Source organism: Callorhinus ursinus, unplaced genomic scaffold (genome assembly GCF_003265705.2).
Source record: "Callorhinus ursinus isolate GAN/ISIS: 27379988/994484 unplaced genomic scaffold, GSC_fseal_2.0 scaffold10, whole genome shotgun sequence".
Taxonomy (NCBI): Eukaryota; Metazoa; Chordata; class Mammalia; order Carnivora; family Otariidae; genus Callorhinus; species Callorhinus ursinus.
The window spans coordinates 80659861-80677102 of record NW_027397072.1 but is presented as its reverse complement, the minus strand read 5'-3'; the positions used below and the strand labels follow the sequence as shown (position 1 = coordinate 80677102).

Below are 17242 nucleotides of genomic sequence, written 5' to 3'. Positions count from 1 at the left end.
TACTGTAACTTAACAAATTACATCTGCGATGACTCTATTTCCAAATAAAGTCACATTCTGAGGTACTGGGAATTAGGACTTCAACCAAAGAATTTTGAGGGACACAATTCAAACCATAATACCCCAAAGAGGTGATGAACACCCGGAGATGAGCAAGAGTAGGGTGTTGTGACCGCCATGCAAGATATTCTCCATTGGCTCCTTTCCAGCCTTCTTCACCTTGCTCTGTGCCCAGGAGGCTGAATTCTGTAGGCTGCATTCCCTGTGCCCTAAACCACAATGTCATATATACTGATCCATTTACCAGACATGTCCTCTCTACTTGATCTGGTGGCAAGTGCTCGCTTCAGCAGCACATATACTAAAATTGGAATGATCTGGTGGCAAAAACATATTCATTTCCCAAGCCCCAGTCAGACAACAGCCGTTCCGGGGGGGGGGTTCTCAATCCCCTCGCTGAAGAACTGACCCTTCATTCTCTGCATCCCCATTGTCCCCAGCATGACTCCCACTATACTTTGTGCCTATTTGCCTACCTGTGTGTCCATCAGGGCAGGGGCCATTTCCCCTTCTCTGCAATTCCAGGGCCTGGCAGTATGTCTGAGAGGGGGAGGTTCCAGTGAATGTTTCTGGAAGGAATATTTTCTTGCCATCCCTGGCGGCTCTGTATGCTCCAGGGTATCCAAATCCCCCTGATTAGAGCTGACTTCCTTCCTCAGTTTTGCTCAGGGGATATTTGTAAGTAGTCTTCCAGTGCTTGACCACAGATGCCCCTGCCCTCTGGGTGGGCATTTCTGTTCGCCCCTGGCACAGGGTTCTTCACGTGGCTTCTAGCCCACCTGGTCAGGTCCAGGCTCTGAGCTGACCCCTTCTGATCCTCTGCAAACGCATTCCCCGGCTTCCAGTGAGAGGCATCACTCAGTTACCACATGTTGGGTGGGGGATTTACTTCTACTTTTCAGTTCTGTCCTAATTAAGTCACATTTTGTTAGGGACCCCTTGTCAAAACCTAAGGGCCATTTTGATGGGAGTTTTTCTTTACTTCTCTTTTGCTAGGGGTGTTGGGATTAACTGCCTCTCCCAGGACACAGCTAGGAGGACCACCAGCTTGTTTGAGGTCAGCTACCATGTGTCTATTTCTACAACAGCTTTGAGGAAATACTCATTTTTAAAATCCTACCTCCACACTCCCTATAGCTTTTCTTTAGTATCACCAACTCCGTATTTCCCAGCCTTTCAATTCTCTTAGAACAAATGCGAACAAATTCATTGCGGTGTAGGGGACTCGCAGGGGAGCCCTAATACACCCACGAGGGCGTCCAGTTCGAGTTTGGTCTGATGCCTTGCTTCAGGGTCCTACAATATCGCTACCTCCAGCAGCGCTGTTGGATCCCCCGTGAGAGCATGGAAGGCGTGCGCCAAGCATTTTTAAAAAATTGGAAAATAACTGCTTTTAATTTTTAATGCTATTTTTTGGTTATCTGTAAAAATGTTCCTTGTTGTGTTAAATGCTACGTTATTCCAAACACACCTGGGTTTTCCGTCGTGCATTCTGTTGCCCCAAAAGACAAACAAATGCCCTCGGTTGGGCAACCTGCAGCTGTGAGAACAAGATGTCCTTTTCCCTCGCTCCTCCTCCTCTCAGAGTGAGGGGCGGGGAGACAAGTCCTGCGGTCTCGAGCTGCCTCCCAGGACCAGCGGAGGAAAGCGAAGAGTCGAGGCGCTCCCCGCAAGCGCAGCGGAGAGAGGAGGGGGGAACCTGGCAGCAGGGATGGGACTTCCTCCCTCCACTCCGGAACTGTGCGCTGGAGCGGCTGGGACTCGGAAACCCAGGCGGCGCCGCGGGAGCTGGAGGATTGGGGGTGGCCGGTGGGCGGAGCCGGGGCGGGCCGGTGGGCGGAGCCGGGCCGGGGGCGGGGCCTGCGCGGCTGCGCGGGCTGCGAGCGGCTTGCTGCGCCGGCCGCGCTCCCGGGACTCTCGGAGCGCAGGACGCCGGCCGGCTGCGGTCCCCGCCGCAGCCGCTTCCTCCCCAGCGGGCTCGGCCCGGCGCGGCAGGCGGCCGGGGCGATGTGAGCCGGGGCCCGCGGGCGCGGTCGGACCGCTGCAATGTGGCTCAAGCCCGAGGAGGTGCTGCTGAAGAACGCCCTGAAGCTCTGGGTGACTCAGAAGAGCAGCTGCTACTTCATCCTGCAGCGGCGCCGCGGGCACGGCGAGGGGGGCGGCCGCCTCACGGGTAAGGGGCGCGCCGGGGCGGGCGGGCGCAGCGGGCCGGGCCCCGGACCTCGCTCCCCGCCGGGCCCACGGCCCCCAGCCCGGGGTGCATCGCAGGTGGCGATTTCGTGGGAGACGCCGGGCCGGGACGGCCCTGCCTCGGGCTTGTTTTCCTTTCTTCTGCATTTCTCTTGCAAGCCCCCGTCGAGGTTGTGGCAAAAGGGACTTGCAGGCTCGTGCGTTTTTGCGGGCGAGGCAGGTGCCTTCGCTGCCTGGCCCAGTGACCGCATGGAGGCCAGACTTGGCTCAGGAATCGAAGGAGAAACGCCGACTGGAGCGCGAGCCGAGGGGGCAAGGGCCGCCCCGGCAGGAGCGCAGGCCGCGGTGCGGGGCCAGGTGATAGTGGGGTGCGCCCCGGCCGGCCCTGACTCGGCCATTTGGAAGCGCCCGAGGCTCCAGGTGGTGTCTCGGCTGGGGACACACGGCCGGCCCACGGCCCGGCGCTGCTTGGGAGACCCTGGCAAGCCGGGACTGTCGGGTCTGTGGGCACGGCGGGCCGGGGACCATCTGCGCACCCGGAGGAGAAACTGAGGCAGTGCGAATCCCAAGCTTATGATTGTAGTAGCAAAACTGAGCAGGTCAGTTACCCCTTCCCCCACTTGTTTCTTCCAAGCAATGATAGGAGGAAAAAACTCAGGCTTGTAAAATTTGTGAAAAACAGCATTTTTTCTAAAAGTTATTCTCCAGAGCTCTGTGAACATCAAGCATTTGGAAAAATTGAGGCTAGCTGGCATAGCTGGGCCACCTGTTTAAGTGGGTCAATGGAAGAACAGTTTATTAGCCTTTTTCATTTGTGTCTAGGGAATCTATATGAAATTTCTAAATTTTGGAATCTGAAATAAAAGAGACCTTAGACCTTTTTCCCCATTACATCCCTCCTTATGCTGGGACTGAGTATGAGACCACGGCTGGAGAGAGAGGTCAAGAGACTGAGCTTGGGTCCCTAGGCTTACTGTTGGTGACTCCACTATTTGCTTATTCTGGGGGAAGGTCCTCCTGGAGTAAAGTCTAATGGGGAGATGTGATCAATAGACCCCGAAACAGCAGAACTAACTGCAAGGGGAATTACCTTCCTGTACTTGAGACTCTGAAGGTGAGAAAGCTGGCAGTTGGATGCCCTAAGAGGGTGGGCTTCGCTGCGTCTCAAGGAGTGGGTATGACTTGGTGGCATTCTGGGTGGAAGGGTGGTAGGGTGGTTGAGGAATCTGGATGAAAGGGGGGTAGTGGGGTGACTTACGGTGGTGAGTAGTGGGAACAGCTTGGGCAGCAGGTGGGCCTGCTCTGGGAGAGCTGCTTTAAGCTCTGAGGGAGGAGGGAGTTAGTGTAGGAGGCAGGAGGCCATAGAGGCCTTGGTAGGTCCCTTCATGCCAGAGCTCTTGGGAAATCGAGGTTGGTGGTGCCCTGTGAGGCCCACCAAAGTCGAAGAGGCCGGAGGAGCGGTTTGTCCCCCCAGTCCTTTAAGGGCAGTGTATTTTAATTTTTGGTATGTTAAGCATAGTACCTGGCCTGTAAATGGTCTCCTTTAGTAGAGGGTGAGGACAGGGTCTGAACATATGGAACATCTGCCCCGCAAGTGTTTTTATCACTTAATTCACTGCTCGCTGACACTGTGGGGTGTTCTTGTGGCTGCCTTGGGAAAGACTTCAGGGTATTCGACTTCTAGCAAGGGAGACAGGTCCAGACAAGCCGGGCAAAGCCTCAGATAGGATGCCTGATAGAGAATGAGGTCAACCTCCCTTCCGGAGAGCCTGGCTTTACTGTCCAGAGTCTATCTGCGATAAACTCAAAACGATGCAGCCCCCCCTCCTTGTTGCATTCCAAAATCAAGGAGGTCACATGTCATCCCACCTGTGGCATTGGCCTTTCTTGGTGTATACTTTGGTTTGGGCTTATAGTGAGTTTGCACAGTTTTCTTGTTAAAGGCAATACGATCGACCAAAAAAAAAAATAACCCACAAAAAGATGACACTTTGCTTTATTTCTTGGGGACTCAGAACCTCCTGTTGATTGTGAAAGTGTGACATCTCCTTGGCTGCTGGATTCTTTGCCTTCAGGTTTTTAGCTGGGAAGCAACTAACCAGAGCCATGCTGATTGAGCAATCCAGAGTTACCACATCCACCAATGGGCTGGTCTGAACCCAAACATGAATGTTGTAAAGTCGAGACTGTATGACACAGAGGGCAGCTTCATGTTGGTGGTGGTTTTCAGAATACGTAGAATTCTAATTTAGCAATTTATTTTAAAGGTTTAAAACTTAAGACTGAGTTTATGAAAATAATGAAGGCTAACATGCATATTCTGACTGGTTCTAGGCATTTCTTTGGAGAGAAGCAAGTAGAAATGGTTAAGAGGGGTTGGAAATAAAATGTAAGGGAGTGGTAATGAAGGGTCTTTTTATTGTGTTGCTGAATTTGTTATTTGTAGGAGCTTAAACATATGAGATCTCTATTGGCGTTTAATCTGACATGTTTAAAAATTGCCCACCCTCAGAAATAAAAGGTTTTTTTTTTTTTTTTTTTAAAGATTTTTATTTATTTGACAGAAAGAGACACAGCGAGAGAGGGAACACAAGCAGGGGGAGTGGGAGAGGGAGAAGCAGGCTTCCCGCTGAGCAGGGAGCCCGATGTGGGGCTCGATCCCAGGACCCTGGGATCATGACCTGAGCCGAAGGCGGACACTTAATGACTGAGCCACCCAGGCGCCCCTAAAAGGATTTGTTTCTTTGAGGATTATAATTAATCTTCCTGTTAATACACACACACACCCCTATATACATTCCCTATATCCATCTCCAGTTTTATTTTCTCCATAGCTCTTTCTCACTTTCTAATATACAATATACTTACTCACTTTGTTGGTTGTTTCCCCATGCTAAATTGTCTGTTCTGAGGGTGGGCATTTTACCTATGATGGTGCCTAGCACAGAGTATATGCTCATTAAACGTTTGTAGGATGAATATGTGGATGAATATATGCATGAATGATGGATTCTACTTTTCACTTAAAAGCTGGGTGGGAGTGGAGGTCCAGCTTTTCTGACAGAGGCTGAGCTGATCACATGGGACGGGAACATCCCCTCTCTCTTCTGGGCTTCCTGTTTACCTGGCAGTCTGATCACTGTGGAAAGCTGGAGGGAGTGGGTGGGAAACAAAGCTCTCTTCATTTTTTTGTAGCACCCTTCTTTCCCAGGGAAGGATCATGGCCTCGGCTTTTCATGTGCCCTGTTACCACCCCCTAGGACCTGTCTGGGGAAGGAAATCCTGGGCTTGGGGACAGTAGTAGGAGACAGAGACCTTTTCCTCCAGTTAGAACATGGTGTGGCTGAATATAGCATCATAAAATGTTTCCAAAGCTCCTGGGACAGAAGTGATTTTGCTGCTCTGGAAGGGAGGAAGTCAAGGTATACAAGTATTCACTTGGATACAGTCTCCAGCCCTTGGGAGTATTTATTATTGTTGTTGTTATTATTTTAAAGATTTTTATTTATTGAGAGAGAGAGAATGGTAGAGAGCATGAGAGGGAGGAAGGTCAGAGGGAGAAGCAGACTCCCCGCCGAGCAGGGAGCCCGATGTGGGACTCCATCCCGGGACTCCATGATCATGATCCGAGCCGAAGGCAGTCGCCCAACCAACTGAGCCACCCAGGCACCCGATTTTTTATTATTATTAACTTTTTTATTTAAATGTAGTTGACACACAATGTTACATTAGTTTCAGTGTATAGGAATATTTCTTAAAAAGCAGGGAGTGTGCTTCTCCCTCTGACCCTTCCCCCTCTCATGCTCTATCTCATTCTCTCTCTCAAATAAATAAATTCTTAAAAAAAAAAAGGTTCATTGAGCTCTGGGAGAACTGAGTGGGAGAAGTTAGCATTTGGGAGGTGCAGACAGAACACACCATTGCTGTCCTCTCCCCCAGTGTTCCCTGAAGCACTTAAAATGAGCAGCACAAATGTAACTTTAAAGACCGAATGTCACCACCCAGATGGCCCCTCTGAAGGATTTTCTTTTTCAGTGTTGTGTGTTCCTGTATAATCTTGAATTTCTTTTCCCAAAGAAGCTGGCAGTTAAAAAATTGTAATTTGAAGAAAATCTTGATGTTTTCTGCTTTTCAGAATGTTTACCTTCAGCCCCTGTTCCTGTCATTGCATTGTAATAGGGGCTAACAGTTTCCCCAATAGCTAGGGTCATGGGGAGGAAGCAGGGTGTATGGAAAATAGGGGCTTTGAAGCAAGATAAGTCTGTTGCTTACAAATCAGGGCAGAGAGACCTTGAGCTAGTTTATTTCGTTTCGTTGAACCTTAGTTGTAACAGCTTCAAGACAGGGACAATAATGAAGTTTACTTTAGAGGGTTACAAACTATTTTCCACTGTGGCTGTACCGTTTTACATTTCCACCAGCAATGCATAAGAGTTCCAATTCAAACAAGGCTTAAAGTTAAAACTATATGAGGGGCTCAGCTGCATTTGCCACCCCTGAGGTTTGGAAAAAAAAAAGGGGGGGGGAAGTAACACTTAAAGAATTGACTAACGAAAGGCTTCTTAGAATAAACGTGTTGTAAAGAGGTTTGCATTGTAGTGAAGGATATAGAAAATACTTATCTATTACCTCAGTATGTATGTATGTATTAAAGATTTTATTTGAGAGAGAGCATGCGAGAGCGAGTGAGTGGGAGGAGGCACAGAGGGAGAGGGAGAAGCAAACTCCCTGCAAAGCAGGGACTCAGTCCCAGGACCCTGGGATCGTGACTTAACTGACTGAGCCACTCAGGCACCCCTATTACTGCAGTATTTAATAAGTGTAATTGGAAAGTTAAATATTTAAATAGCAGTTTGTGCTAGCAGGATTTCCTTACAGAGCTTCTTTGAAACCCTTTGTTAAATCCTAGTAAGTAAAGGGAACTTCACCTTGGTGTTCTAGGCATTGAGTGACCGTGCCCAGAGTGAATTGCCTGCTGTCTTTGGAACAGTGTCCCGAACAAAGTCTGGGGGATTTGAAACTAACACCAGGGATTCATGTGGGGTCACTAGCCTTGCTCAGAATGACTCTGTTGAAAGGTTGGAAACTGGTGAAACCCAGACGTTGCCTTTCTTGGCTAGACCATTCCGTATTGGTTGTAGTCTTGCTCAGGTAGCTGAATTTGTTGGTGGTTTTTTTGCCTGCATGCATGCATTTCTTTCTTTCTTTATTTAAATTAGGCTCCACACCCAATGTGGGGCTTGAACTCACGACCCTGAGAGGAAGAGTCACATGTTCTACCAACTGAGACAGCCAGGTGCCCCTGAATTTGTTGGTGGATTTAATTTTCACCACCAACAAAACTCTTCGGTTTAACCAGGCAGTCTTTGCATTGTGTAGACCTCCCAGATATTGGCTAAAGAGTCTTACATGCCTTGGTCTTGTTTTCCAGAAGCGCAATAAGGAAGAAACACAAATAAAGGAAGTACTTTGATTTTTAGGAGCATAAATTGGAAGATATCTTCCAATACAGATACGCAGGTAAAATAACTGATAACATTTTTAAGGGCTGATAAGCCATTAATAAAAGCTTTGGGGTTTCGAACAGTTGCATTTAATGAAAGCATAATAAGGGCACTGTAATTAGGTAATCAAACAAGGCAGGGACTGTGTCCCTCGGGGAATAAACTAAAAATTCAATAAACTAGCTCAAGGCCTCTCTGCCCTGAGGTACAAATGTGTGGGTGGTGCACTAGCAGGGGCCAGCCATTTCAGCCTAATTGGAACCCTTTAGGAAGAGCTGAAAATGATTGAGAGCCTTGTAGCTTTTAAAGAATTCATTTATTAGCTGTGAAGGGATAGAATTTTATGATCTTGACTCTGTATTCTGGCAGCACTGGTTAGAGGAGGAATTTATTTTAAATGAAAGTAGTAAATCTGATCATATTTTCAGGACAGATTTTCCCCCTAATTTTAAGAACTTTAATCATTTGTATTGAAATCAGCCCCGAGCAAATTTTAACAGCTGCTTGGGTGTTTCATGAGCTATCCTGTACCACCTCTCAGGCTCTTTCTCCTTCGTTTTCTCCTTGTAAGCACAGACCCTCCAGCTTGTCAGGTACTTCCCAAGACCTCACCTTGCTGTCCCTTCGGCCTAGGGGTGCCCTCACCTCCCCCTCTGCCTGGCTAATTCTTTTCTCCCCCTCCCACCCTTCAGATCTCAGCCTGAGTCCACTGCCTGGGGGATGGTGCCCTGGACCCCTCCCTCCTCTGATCCAATCTTCTACCCCCCTCTGCTTTTCCTTTATAGCACTCACACTGTGCCATGATGTGGCCCTTTGTGGCTTTATCACTTTCTAGGGAGCCAGACCATGAGCTTCAGGACGGAGTGGTGAGGTGATCCCTCACCACTGTGCCTCCAGCACTGGAACGGTTTCTGTTGCTAGAGCACTCAATAAAAACTTAGTGAATACATGGATGTCCAAGTAGAATTGATAGGTGTGAGCCTTTGAGGCTGAGAAATGTTTTGTGTCATCCTGGAAATGGGAATTTTGCAAAAAAACTGGAATAAATAATATAGAGTGTTGTCATTGCTTTTTCTCACGCCTGCGCCGCGTGCCTGTAAGGACTAGCCGTAGTTTGTCAGCTGCACCAGCCCAGCTGTTAGAACTGCCCCTTGGTAACCTTTATGTAAATGATCCTATACAGACCCAGAATGATTTCCCTAGTACATCACCTGCCAACTGACACAGCTCTACGAAGTTGAGTCATTAATATTCTTGAACATTTGGTGGGTCTGTCGTTCCACCAGATTTTATTTTTCTGCTTCCTGCTTTTCACTTTTAAAAAAGGAAGGAAAAATCAACAGCCAAATCAACAGCCCCAAAGAAACTTTCCTTAGGAAAGGATACTGTATTCTGTGGTTGGTTTTATTCTGAACAAGTAGTTAACTGATAGAGAAGGGAAATTAAAAAATAGTAAATAGGATTGCAGTTTGCCTGAAGCTTTAAAATAGGAAATCTTCGGGGCGCCTGGGTGGCTCAGTTGTTAAGCGTCTGCCTTCGGCTCAGGTCATGATCCCAGGGTCCTGGGATCGAGCCCCGCATCGGGCTCCCTGCTCGGCAGGAAGCCTGCTTCTCCCTTTCCCACTCCCCCTGCTTGTATTCCCTCTCACTGTCTGTCAGATAAATAAAATCTTTTTTTTAAATTTTTTTTTAAGATTTTGTTTATTTGTGTGAGAGAGAATGAGAGAGAGCATGAGAGGGAGGAGGGTCAGAGGGAGAAGCGGACTCCCCGCCGAGCAGGGAGCCTGATGTGGGACTCGATCCCGGAACTCCAGGATCATGACCTGAGCCGAAGGCAGTCGTCCAACCAACTGAGCCACCCAGGCGCCCTAAATAAATAAAAAAAAAGAATTAAAAAAATAAAAAATATAAAATAGGAAATTTATGTGCATAGGAGGATGTAATGTAAATATAAAGTATAAGTAATACAATACCTATCACCTGTTACTAAGAAATAGAATATTTACAGTGTTTAAGAGATCTCTTGTGTTTTTCTGATTACATTCCCCTCCCTAATCAATACATTGAGTTTTGTGTGCTTTTATAACTTTATACAAAAGGAATAAAACCTTTTTCTGAAGCTTGTTTTTCCATATCCCAGGTATATTTATAGATTTATATATACATATATATTTATGTTTCTCTAACATTGAACCATGTTGATGTGTGTGGCCACGTTCATTCATTTTTGCTCATGAGTAGTAATCCATTATTCATTCTCTTGTAAGTTGATATTTGGGTTTCTAGTTCTTTTTTTTTAATTACAAATAATGCTGCTATGAACATTCTTGTATAATGTTCATATGTGTGAAAGTTTCTCCAGAGAATATACCTGTAAGTGAACTTGTTGGGTATGTCAGCCAAAATGGGCTAGGTTATGCTGTGGTAACAAACACCCCAGACATCTCTGTGGACCCACATTAGTTTATTTCTCCCTCATGGTATATATCCAGTGTGGGTCCCCAGGGTTCTCTTGTGTAGGCACTCAAATACGGGCTAATGGAGGCTCCATTCCTAATGTTTCCATGGGTACGTGGTAGGGGGGGAAGCAGTTTGGTGAATCTCATGCTGGTTTTTAGAGCTTGCACCTGGAAGTGACACCTATCCCTTCTATTAACTTTATTTACTCACCACCCTGAGCTCAAGAGTCACATGCTCTACGGACTGAGCCAGCCAGGTGCCCCTATCACTCTGTATTGGCTGAAGCAAGTCGCATGGCTCTGTAACCTCAGGCGTGGGGAAGTGTCTTTTTTTTTTTTTTTTTTAATTTTCTTTATTCATAAGAGACAGAGAGGGAGAAGCAGGCTCCCCACGGAACAGGGAGCCTGATGCGGGGCTTGATCCCAGGACCCTGGGATCATGACCTGAGCCGAAGGCAGACGCTCAACTGATTGAACCACCCATGCGCCCCGGGAAGTGTCTCTTTCTTAATTTAGGAGCTGTGTGTGTGTGTGTTTGTTTGTATACATGCACATGTGTCTATGTGTTCTGTATTTTCGAAGTATTAAAAAGTTTCTCTGTGACTGGACTTTTCATTTTCATTTTTATTATCTTCTTGAAGAACCAACATTCTTAATTTTCATGCAGTCAAGTGTACAGTCTTTTCCCGCAAGAGTTTATACTTTCTGTTGTTTAAAAAGAAGTCCTTAAAAGCGAAACTCTAGGGTGATGATGAAGGGGAATCCTGAGGTAACAGCTGAGAGACTTCTCGGTCCAGACTGGAGTGGGGCGGAGGGCTGCAGGAAGGCTCAGAGGAGAAGAGAAATAGGTAGAGCACCTAACTTTCTTGCACATGCTGAAGGGAGGTCTGCATACTAGAGAGGAATTGTGAGTAAGTTGTTACTTTTATTTATTTCTCTTAGTGTTTGCATGAGGTGGGGGGAGGGGCAGAGGGAGAGGTTAAGCAGGTTCCATGCTCAGTGTGGAGCCGGACTCCGGGCTCAGCTCAGTCAGTCTCACAACTCTGAGACCATGACCTTAGCCGAAATCAAGAGTGGGATGCTTAACTGACTGAGCCACCAGGCATCCCTTGGGTAAATTATTGATATATAAAAAGCTAAATCAGGCAAGAATTCTGGGGCAATTATGAACTCCAGGGAAAATCAAAAGTTGTACAGGTTAGGACAGGTTTCACAGTTTTACTGCAAAGCTCAGCTCTCAATAACGTTCACATAGTTATAATAATGTAAATATTGTCTAGTGATCCAACCAAGCCTAAGTGAGGTGTGAGTGCTAGGTGGTGGTGGTCAATGAAAAGGAACTAAACCCTCTACTTCTGAAAGCTGTCGGTGAGTGATTCAACTAAAAATTCAAGAGATAGTAATACAAACATATTCTTCAGAGATGCAAAGGTAAAGGCAAAAAGAATCAGTTAAGAATTGGAGGTGGTTGCTTGCGGGGAGGTGGGAAGTGAGAGTAGGGAGGGGTGGGGGGCTGTTGTGTTTCTCACCGAACCTTGTAGAATTATATGTTTCTTTACATGCACATGTAAATTGGATAAAATGTAAACAATCTAAAATTTGGGAGAGCTTGGCATTTTTTTCTGGTTACCAGCTCTGTATGAGTAATGGGGATAAGGAGAGAGAGGCATTGAAGCATTGTTGCATTCTTACCTCATGGACCATGATTACTCTTGGATTGCCCATGCCTCAGATATCTGTCCTCTCAGTAAACTATATTTAGCTTTCAAAATGTCTAGCATGTGTGGGGTGTGTCAATTTCACAGAGACTTAGGAACTATTTTCAGAAATGCATCTAATCTAGTCAGGTACTTTCATTTGAAATTAAAAGATAGCTATTCTGGATTTTTTTTCCTCTAGAGAGGAAATCAGTTTCGAGTTATAAGTTTTTATCTCTGACCTAGCCTCAGAGATGTGGTTCTATGACTAACCCATTCCTTTCTGGGTCTCAGTTTCTTCACCTGCAAAACAATTACTAGTATCATTATGATTATTATAAGAGTTTTATAATAACAGTGGAAGATTTCATACTTCAAACTGTTGTATTTTCTAGATATGTTTGCAAAATCCATTTAATTATATGTATGTAGAGAAGAAGAAAAAGCCGAAAGAACATTTCATTCAACAATGCCAGGCCCTGTATTCTCATGAAGCTTATCACCTAGAGAAATGGGGAAAGCTAGTGGTGGTGGTAGGGTGATAATTAAACCACGAAATACAGAATTATAAATGGTGGTAAGTGCAGGGGAGGTGGGGGCAATGAGAGGGAATAACAGGGGAGCTAGTTTAGGGTGGAGTGTCAGGATGCATTTCTCAGGACCTGTGATCTCAACTAAGACCCACAGGGTATGTAGGATGGTGTTAGGTGGGTAAAACATGGAGGAAAGAGGCTCTGAGCAGAGGAAACAGCCTGTGTAAGAGCTCTGTGGCCTCTGAGAAGCTGTCTGGGCAAGTTCAGTTTGATGTGCTTATGAGCTGTCTAGAAAGGCTTGTAGGGGGAGGAAAACACAGAGGGGGCTGGGGAGTGGTCAGGAGAACGGGAGGAAATGAGCAGAGTGTATTTCCCAGAGGTCAAGAGAAAAGTATATTCAAGAAGGAGGGAGGGAAGCAGGATGGACTCTGCAGTATGGTATGGAAAGGCTTGTGGGACTTTGACACCCTCAGGGGGAGCAGTTTGGGTGCAGGTAGGCGGGATGTAGGAGTGGAAGGCTGGGGAGGAAATAAGCATGCATGGGGTTTTGGTTGTTATTACAAACTTATTATTTGTCAGCAAATGGTAGAGGGTCTGTTGAAAGCTGCATCTGTAGGTGTGAACTTGGGGAGGGGCTGCTGGGCCTCGAAGTGGGCAATGGCTGGGATTCGAATAGATCAGCAAAGTAGATAAGGCAGCTAGGTGAGCAGGACCTCAAGAGACAATTCTCCAGGAAGTTTGGTTTGGAAATAAGGTTAAGTACTCAGTACTGGGGGAAAAAAACTACCTCAAAGAATCTGTAACTGACTACCAAAAGGATGAACTAACTTAAATGGATCCCAGGCATGTTGGCCTAGCACTGGATAGTGGTTGTGTCACCAGCCGAAAGAAATTCTTTGAGGAAACCATGGCAACTTAAAACTTGATTGTTACTTGCTTGGCATTTGGTGCCATGTTGAGGTGCCTGTGTGTGGGATGTCCCTTGAACCATCGTGTTTGGGGTTTTCACTATGTAAATAGTCTTTTGTTTTCAATAATGATATCAGGATTCAAACAATAGAATTTATTTCTAGAAGGAAAATACAGACTAAATATTGTTTCAGTAAATTACAAAGATTGACCAGGAAGTTTGATATCCTGAATAATTGAGTCCATTCAACAGAGTTTTAAATAAATTCGTGGCCCAATGTTTGGGATATAGGGATGTTTTAATAAGGAAATGTGTTAGCATTCTTAAAATAGGATTGTCCTAGGGGTACCTGGGTGGCTCAGTGGTTAAGCGTCTGCCTGTTAGCTCAGGTCATGGTCTCAGAGTCTTGTGATAGAGACCTGGGTCAGGCTCTGAGTCTGCTTCTTCCTCTCTGGGCCCTCAACACCCACCCTGTCCTTGTGCTCTCTCTTAAATAAATAAAATCTTTAGAAAGTGGTACTGGCCTAGTGATGAAAGTTTGGAAGGAACCTCTGCATTTTTTCACTTGTGAAGCAGTATTTGCATGACAAACACAATTTTAAAAGGAAGAAACAGCATAGTTCAACCTCAGGTAGAGATTAGGATATTACACCTACCCTGGGTGCATAGTGAGCTAAAGTTGGATTTTGAATTTGTTATATTGCTATTATAATGAAAAATAAATGTAAAATGTAAGCAAGGCATTAAGATTCCTTTAGGAATGTATAGCTCACAATGTTCCATCTATCAAGGATTCAGTCACAGCAAGGAGCCCAAATGTGTGTGTGTGTGTGTGTGTGTGTGTGTGTATACACGCATGCACATTCATGTGTGTTTTTGTTTTAACCTTTAGCTTCCTTACGTTTTTGAGATAAAGGAGAATTTGGACACTCATTCAGATTTCAAAGTGGACACTGTTTAATCTCAGTATAAAGGAGCTGTCTCATAATGTGGGTATTAGTTTCCAAAATCACGATGAAGAACAAAAATTGCTTGAAAAATAACCCTTAAAATCATCAGGGCCCCCTTCTTGGTAATCTGTGCATGTTACTAGAGTTCCTGGGAAGTGGGGGCTTCTGTGGAGCCTCCAGCCCCGTAGGGAGCTCACACCAGGGCCCATTCTTCTCGATTGAGGGGCGGTCTACATGAGTAGTTGTCTTGCTTCTGGCCAGGGCATATTGTTGACTTTGATGAGTTGAACATGAGATGTGTGTTTATTTGTACTGCCGCTTGCTGGTTTGAGGTAAAAGACCTGAGCCAGCTTCGCGGCCAGGTGAAGCTAAGAGTGATCACACTACCCTTGGGCATAGTAATTTGGGAATTGCTATTAGGTGAGGTGGATGGTAGCATTTACTGGAGCTACAGTTCTGACGTCTACTGTTAGATGCTTGCCGTGAAAAAAGGTCTGCACTAAGTGGATGTTGTTTTGTCTTGCAGCCTTTTGCTTGTCCTCATTTATCCAAATAAAACGTTCGGGTTTGAGGAAAAGGGGTTGGAGAGCCTCTTGAGGAATGGGAAAGTTCTCTTCACTAGGATGTGTATCCCACTGTAAAAGCTGCTTTTCTTGTGTGATTTTTAACTTCCTATATGACCTGGAAAGCCAGATTTGAGTATTCTCTATCTCATAGCCAAAAGTTAAGTTAGAACCATATGTTAGTACATTATTTACTTTCTTTGAATTAAAATTTGCAGACACCCTAACTGTAGGCAAAGCCAGAAATGTGTTGATGGTGCCTGAAATCTTGGTAAGGTTCAAGACCAGAGTTTCCATAGGTGAGCATCCATTTATACCAGGGGTGTGTGTGGGAGGGAGGGAATGGGGGGGAGAGGAGGGACGAAGAGAGGAGGGAGGGAGAATCTAAGAGAGAGATACAGCAAAAGAGATCATAATTGCAGCTTTGGAAACACAATCTAATATGCTGTGTGTATAGTATTGCCGTATACATTCCTGAAAAGTTGTATTTAGAATCAGAATAGTATAAATCAGGTAATTTTCCCATCACATCTTCAGAAAGATGTACATTTTAAGTACAGAGCAAATGATTAAAACATGTGGACAAATCTATAAATTTAAAAATCTACAAATATAAATGTTTCAGAGGTAAGCATGTTTTTTATTACAAACTAAGAATAACTTGATTGATCAAAACTGTCAAAAACCAAAAAAGGGGGATGGGGACCTTTGTCTTCACAATGTCTGTGGTAAAAGACAAAAGAGGCTGAGGATTAAAGGAAGCTAGAGACATGGCTGAGTGTAATGCCCAACCCTAGAATGGGTCCTGAACTGGAAGGGGAAACATGCTACCAACGTGCTGTCGGGTCAACGATGAAACTGGGATACACATGGCATGTGTTACACTTAGTGAAGTTGATAAGGACGCTATTGTTTTGTAAGAGGATACCCCTCCCTATTCATGGGACTAGGTCTCCCTTCAAATGATTCAGAAAAAAAAGTGGGTGTGATTATATTGTATATTATATCCTATCATATCAAGAGAAAGAGAGCAAATAATACAGCTGTTAACAGTAGGCAAATCTGTTTCAAAGCAAAAGGTATATGAGTGTTCTTTGTCCTGTTTTAATTCCTGAAGCTATTCTATGAGCTTGAAGTTATTTCCAAATAAAAAGATAAATAACTTTTTAAATGTGGAGCATTTGTCCACTTTGATAGAGATATTTTTAGACTATAATAACAAAATATAAAATATACCTATAACTTTAAAAAAAACCCTTTGGGAAATTTCTGCAGGAAAAAATAACTTTATTGTAAGTCTGAACTAAGCATCCTCTGCTTTTCTCATTGAAACAACCATTTTGTAACCTACTTTTTTTTAGAGAGAGCATGAGCCGGGGTGGGGAGGGATAGAAAGGAGGGAGAGAACCTCAAGCAGGCCCCACGCTCAGTGCAGAGCCCGAGGTAGGGTTTGATCCCATGCACACGAGATCATGACCTGAGCCAAAATCAAGAGTCAAGACGCCTAACCGACTGGGAGCTACCCAGGTTCCCCATGTAACCTGCTTTTTAAAGAGTTGAGGTTTCTTGTGGTCCTAGGTGCCATGTGCAGCAGGGCAGGTGGTGTGTGTAGATATTCCCCACCTGCCCCAAATTGTAAGTGATTTTGATATATCATGTATATGTTGCAGTGTTAGGTTAGGCCTTCATTGTGGTCAATAAACAGTTGAATTTCAAAGAATGAAAAGCTAGGAAAACGACTGATTCAGCAAGTATTTACTGTGTGCCTCTGTGTGCCTAGCTCTTTTCCAGGCAGTGAACAAAACAAAAGTCTGGCCCTCAGGGAACCTACTCTACTACAGTAATTAATCTAGAGTGACTCTATTCTAGTAATTGCTTCTCTAGTAGTTAACCTAGGACTAGAATTCTCAAGTGTGCACTGCAGGTCCCCTGAAAAATGTCAGCCTCATTTTAAACTTCCTTCATTAAAACATTTTGTGTTGTCTTTACCACACTATAAAAGGTTGGTTTTTGTAGTCCTTGCTCTTAAAAACTGAACTATTTAGTTAACTAAGTTAGGGCCCTTGAGCCCTAGATTTTCGGTTCTTGCCAGTCTTAGAGACACTGTCTATGAGCCCTGTGGCAGGACCAGAAGAACTGAAGTAGCTTCTGGCCCCTTGAAGTCTTTCTGATGCCTTTTCCTCCTCAGGGACGGAGGCAGCACAGCTTGGCTCGGGGCCGTTCTGGGCTCTGCCTTGGGGTATGGACGCTGGCCACAGCCTCAGCCCTCCTGTGCTCTGGAAGTGTTGGCACAGTTGGCTTCTGAGGTGCTTCTGGGTGCCCCTGCTCCCTTTCCCTTTCTGTGAAGCCACTCAGCAGCCGTCTGTAGGTGACTGG

At 45.4% G+C, this 17242-nt stretch overlaps 1 protein-coding gene across 7 annotated transcripts in view; it reads left to right on the top strand.

The window, feature by feature from the left end:
• Positions 1–1938: 1938 nt before the first annotated feature.
• The window catches only part of TBC1D8 (TBC1 domain family member 8), a 100984-nt gene continuing 85680 nt past the window's right edge, over positions 1939–17242 (top strand). For 6 of the 7 annotated variants that reach the window (XM_073897867.1, XM_025869026.2, XM_025869024.2 and 3 more), the window contains exon 1: positions 1942–2233. In XM_073897867.1, the coding sequence (XP_073753968.1) occupies positions 2107–2233 (127 nt within the window). In that variant the 5' untranslated portion in view covers positions 1942–2106. Of the gene's footprint in view, positions 2234–17242 lie in introns of all 7 variants that reach the window. The other variant, XM_073897870.1, reaches the window with a different exon arrangement.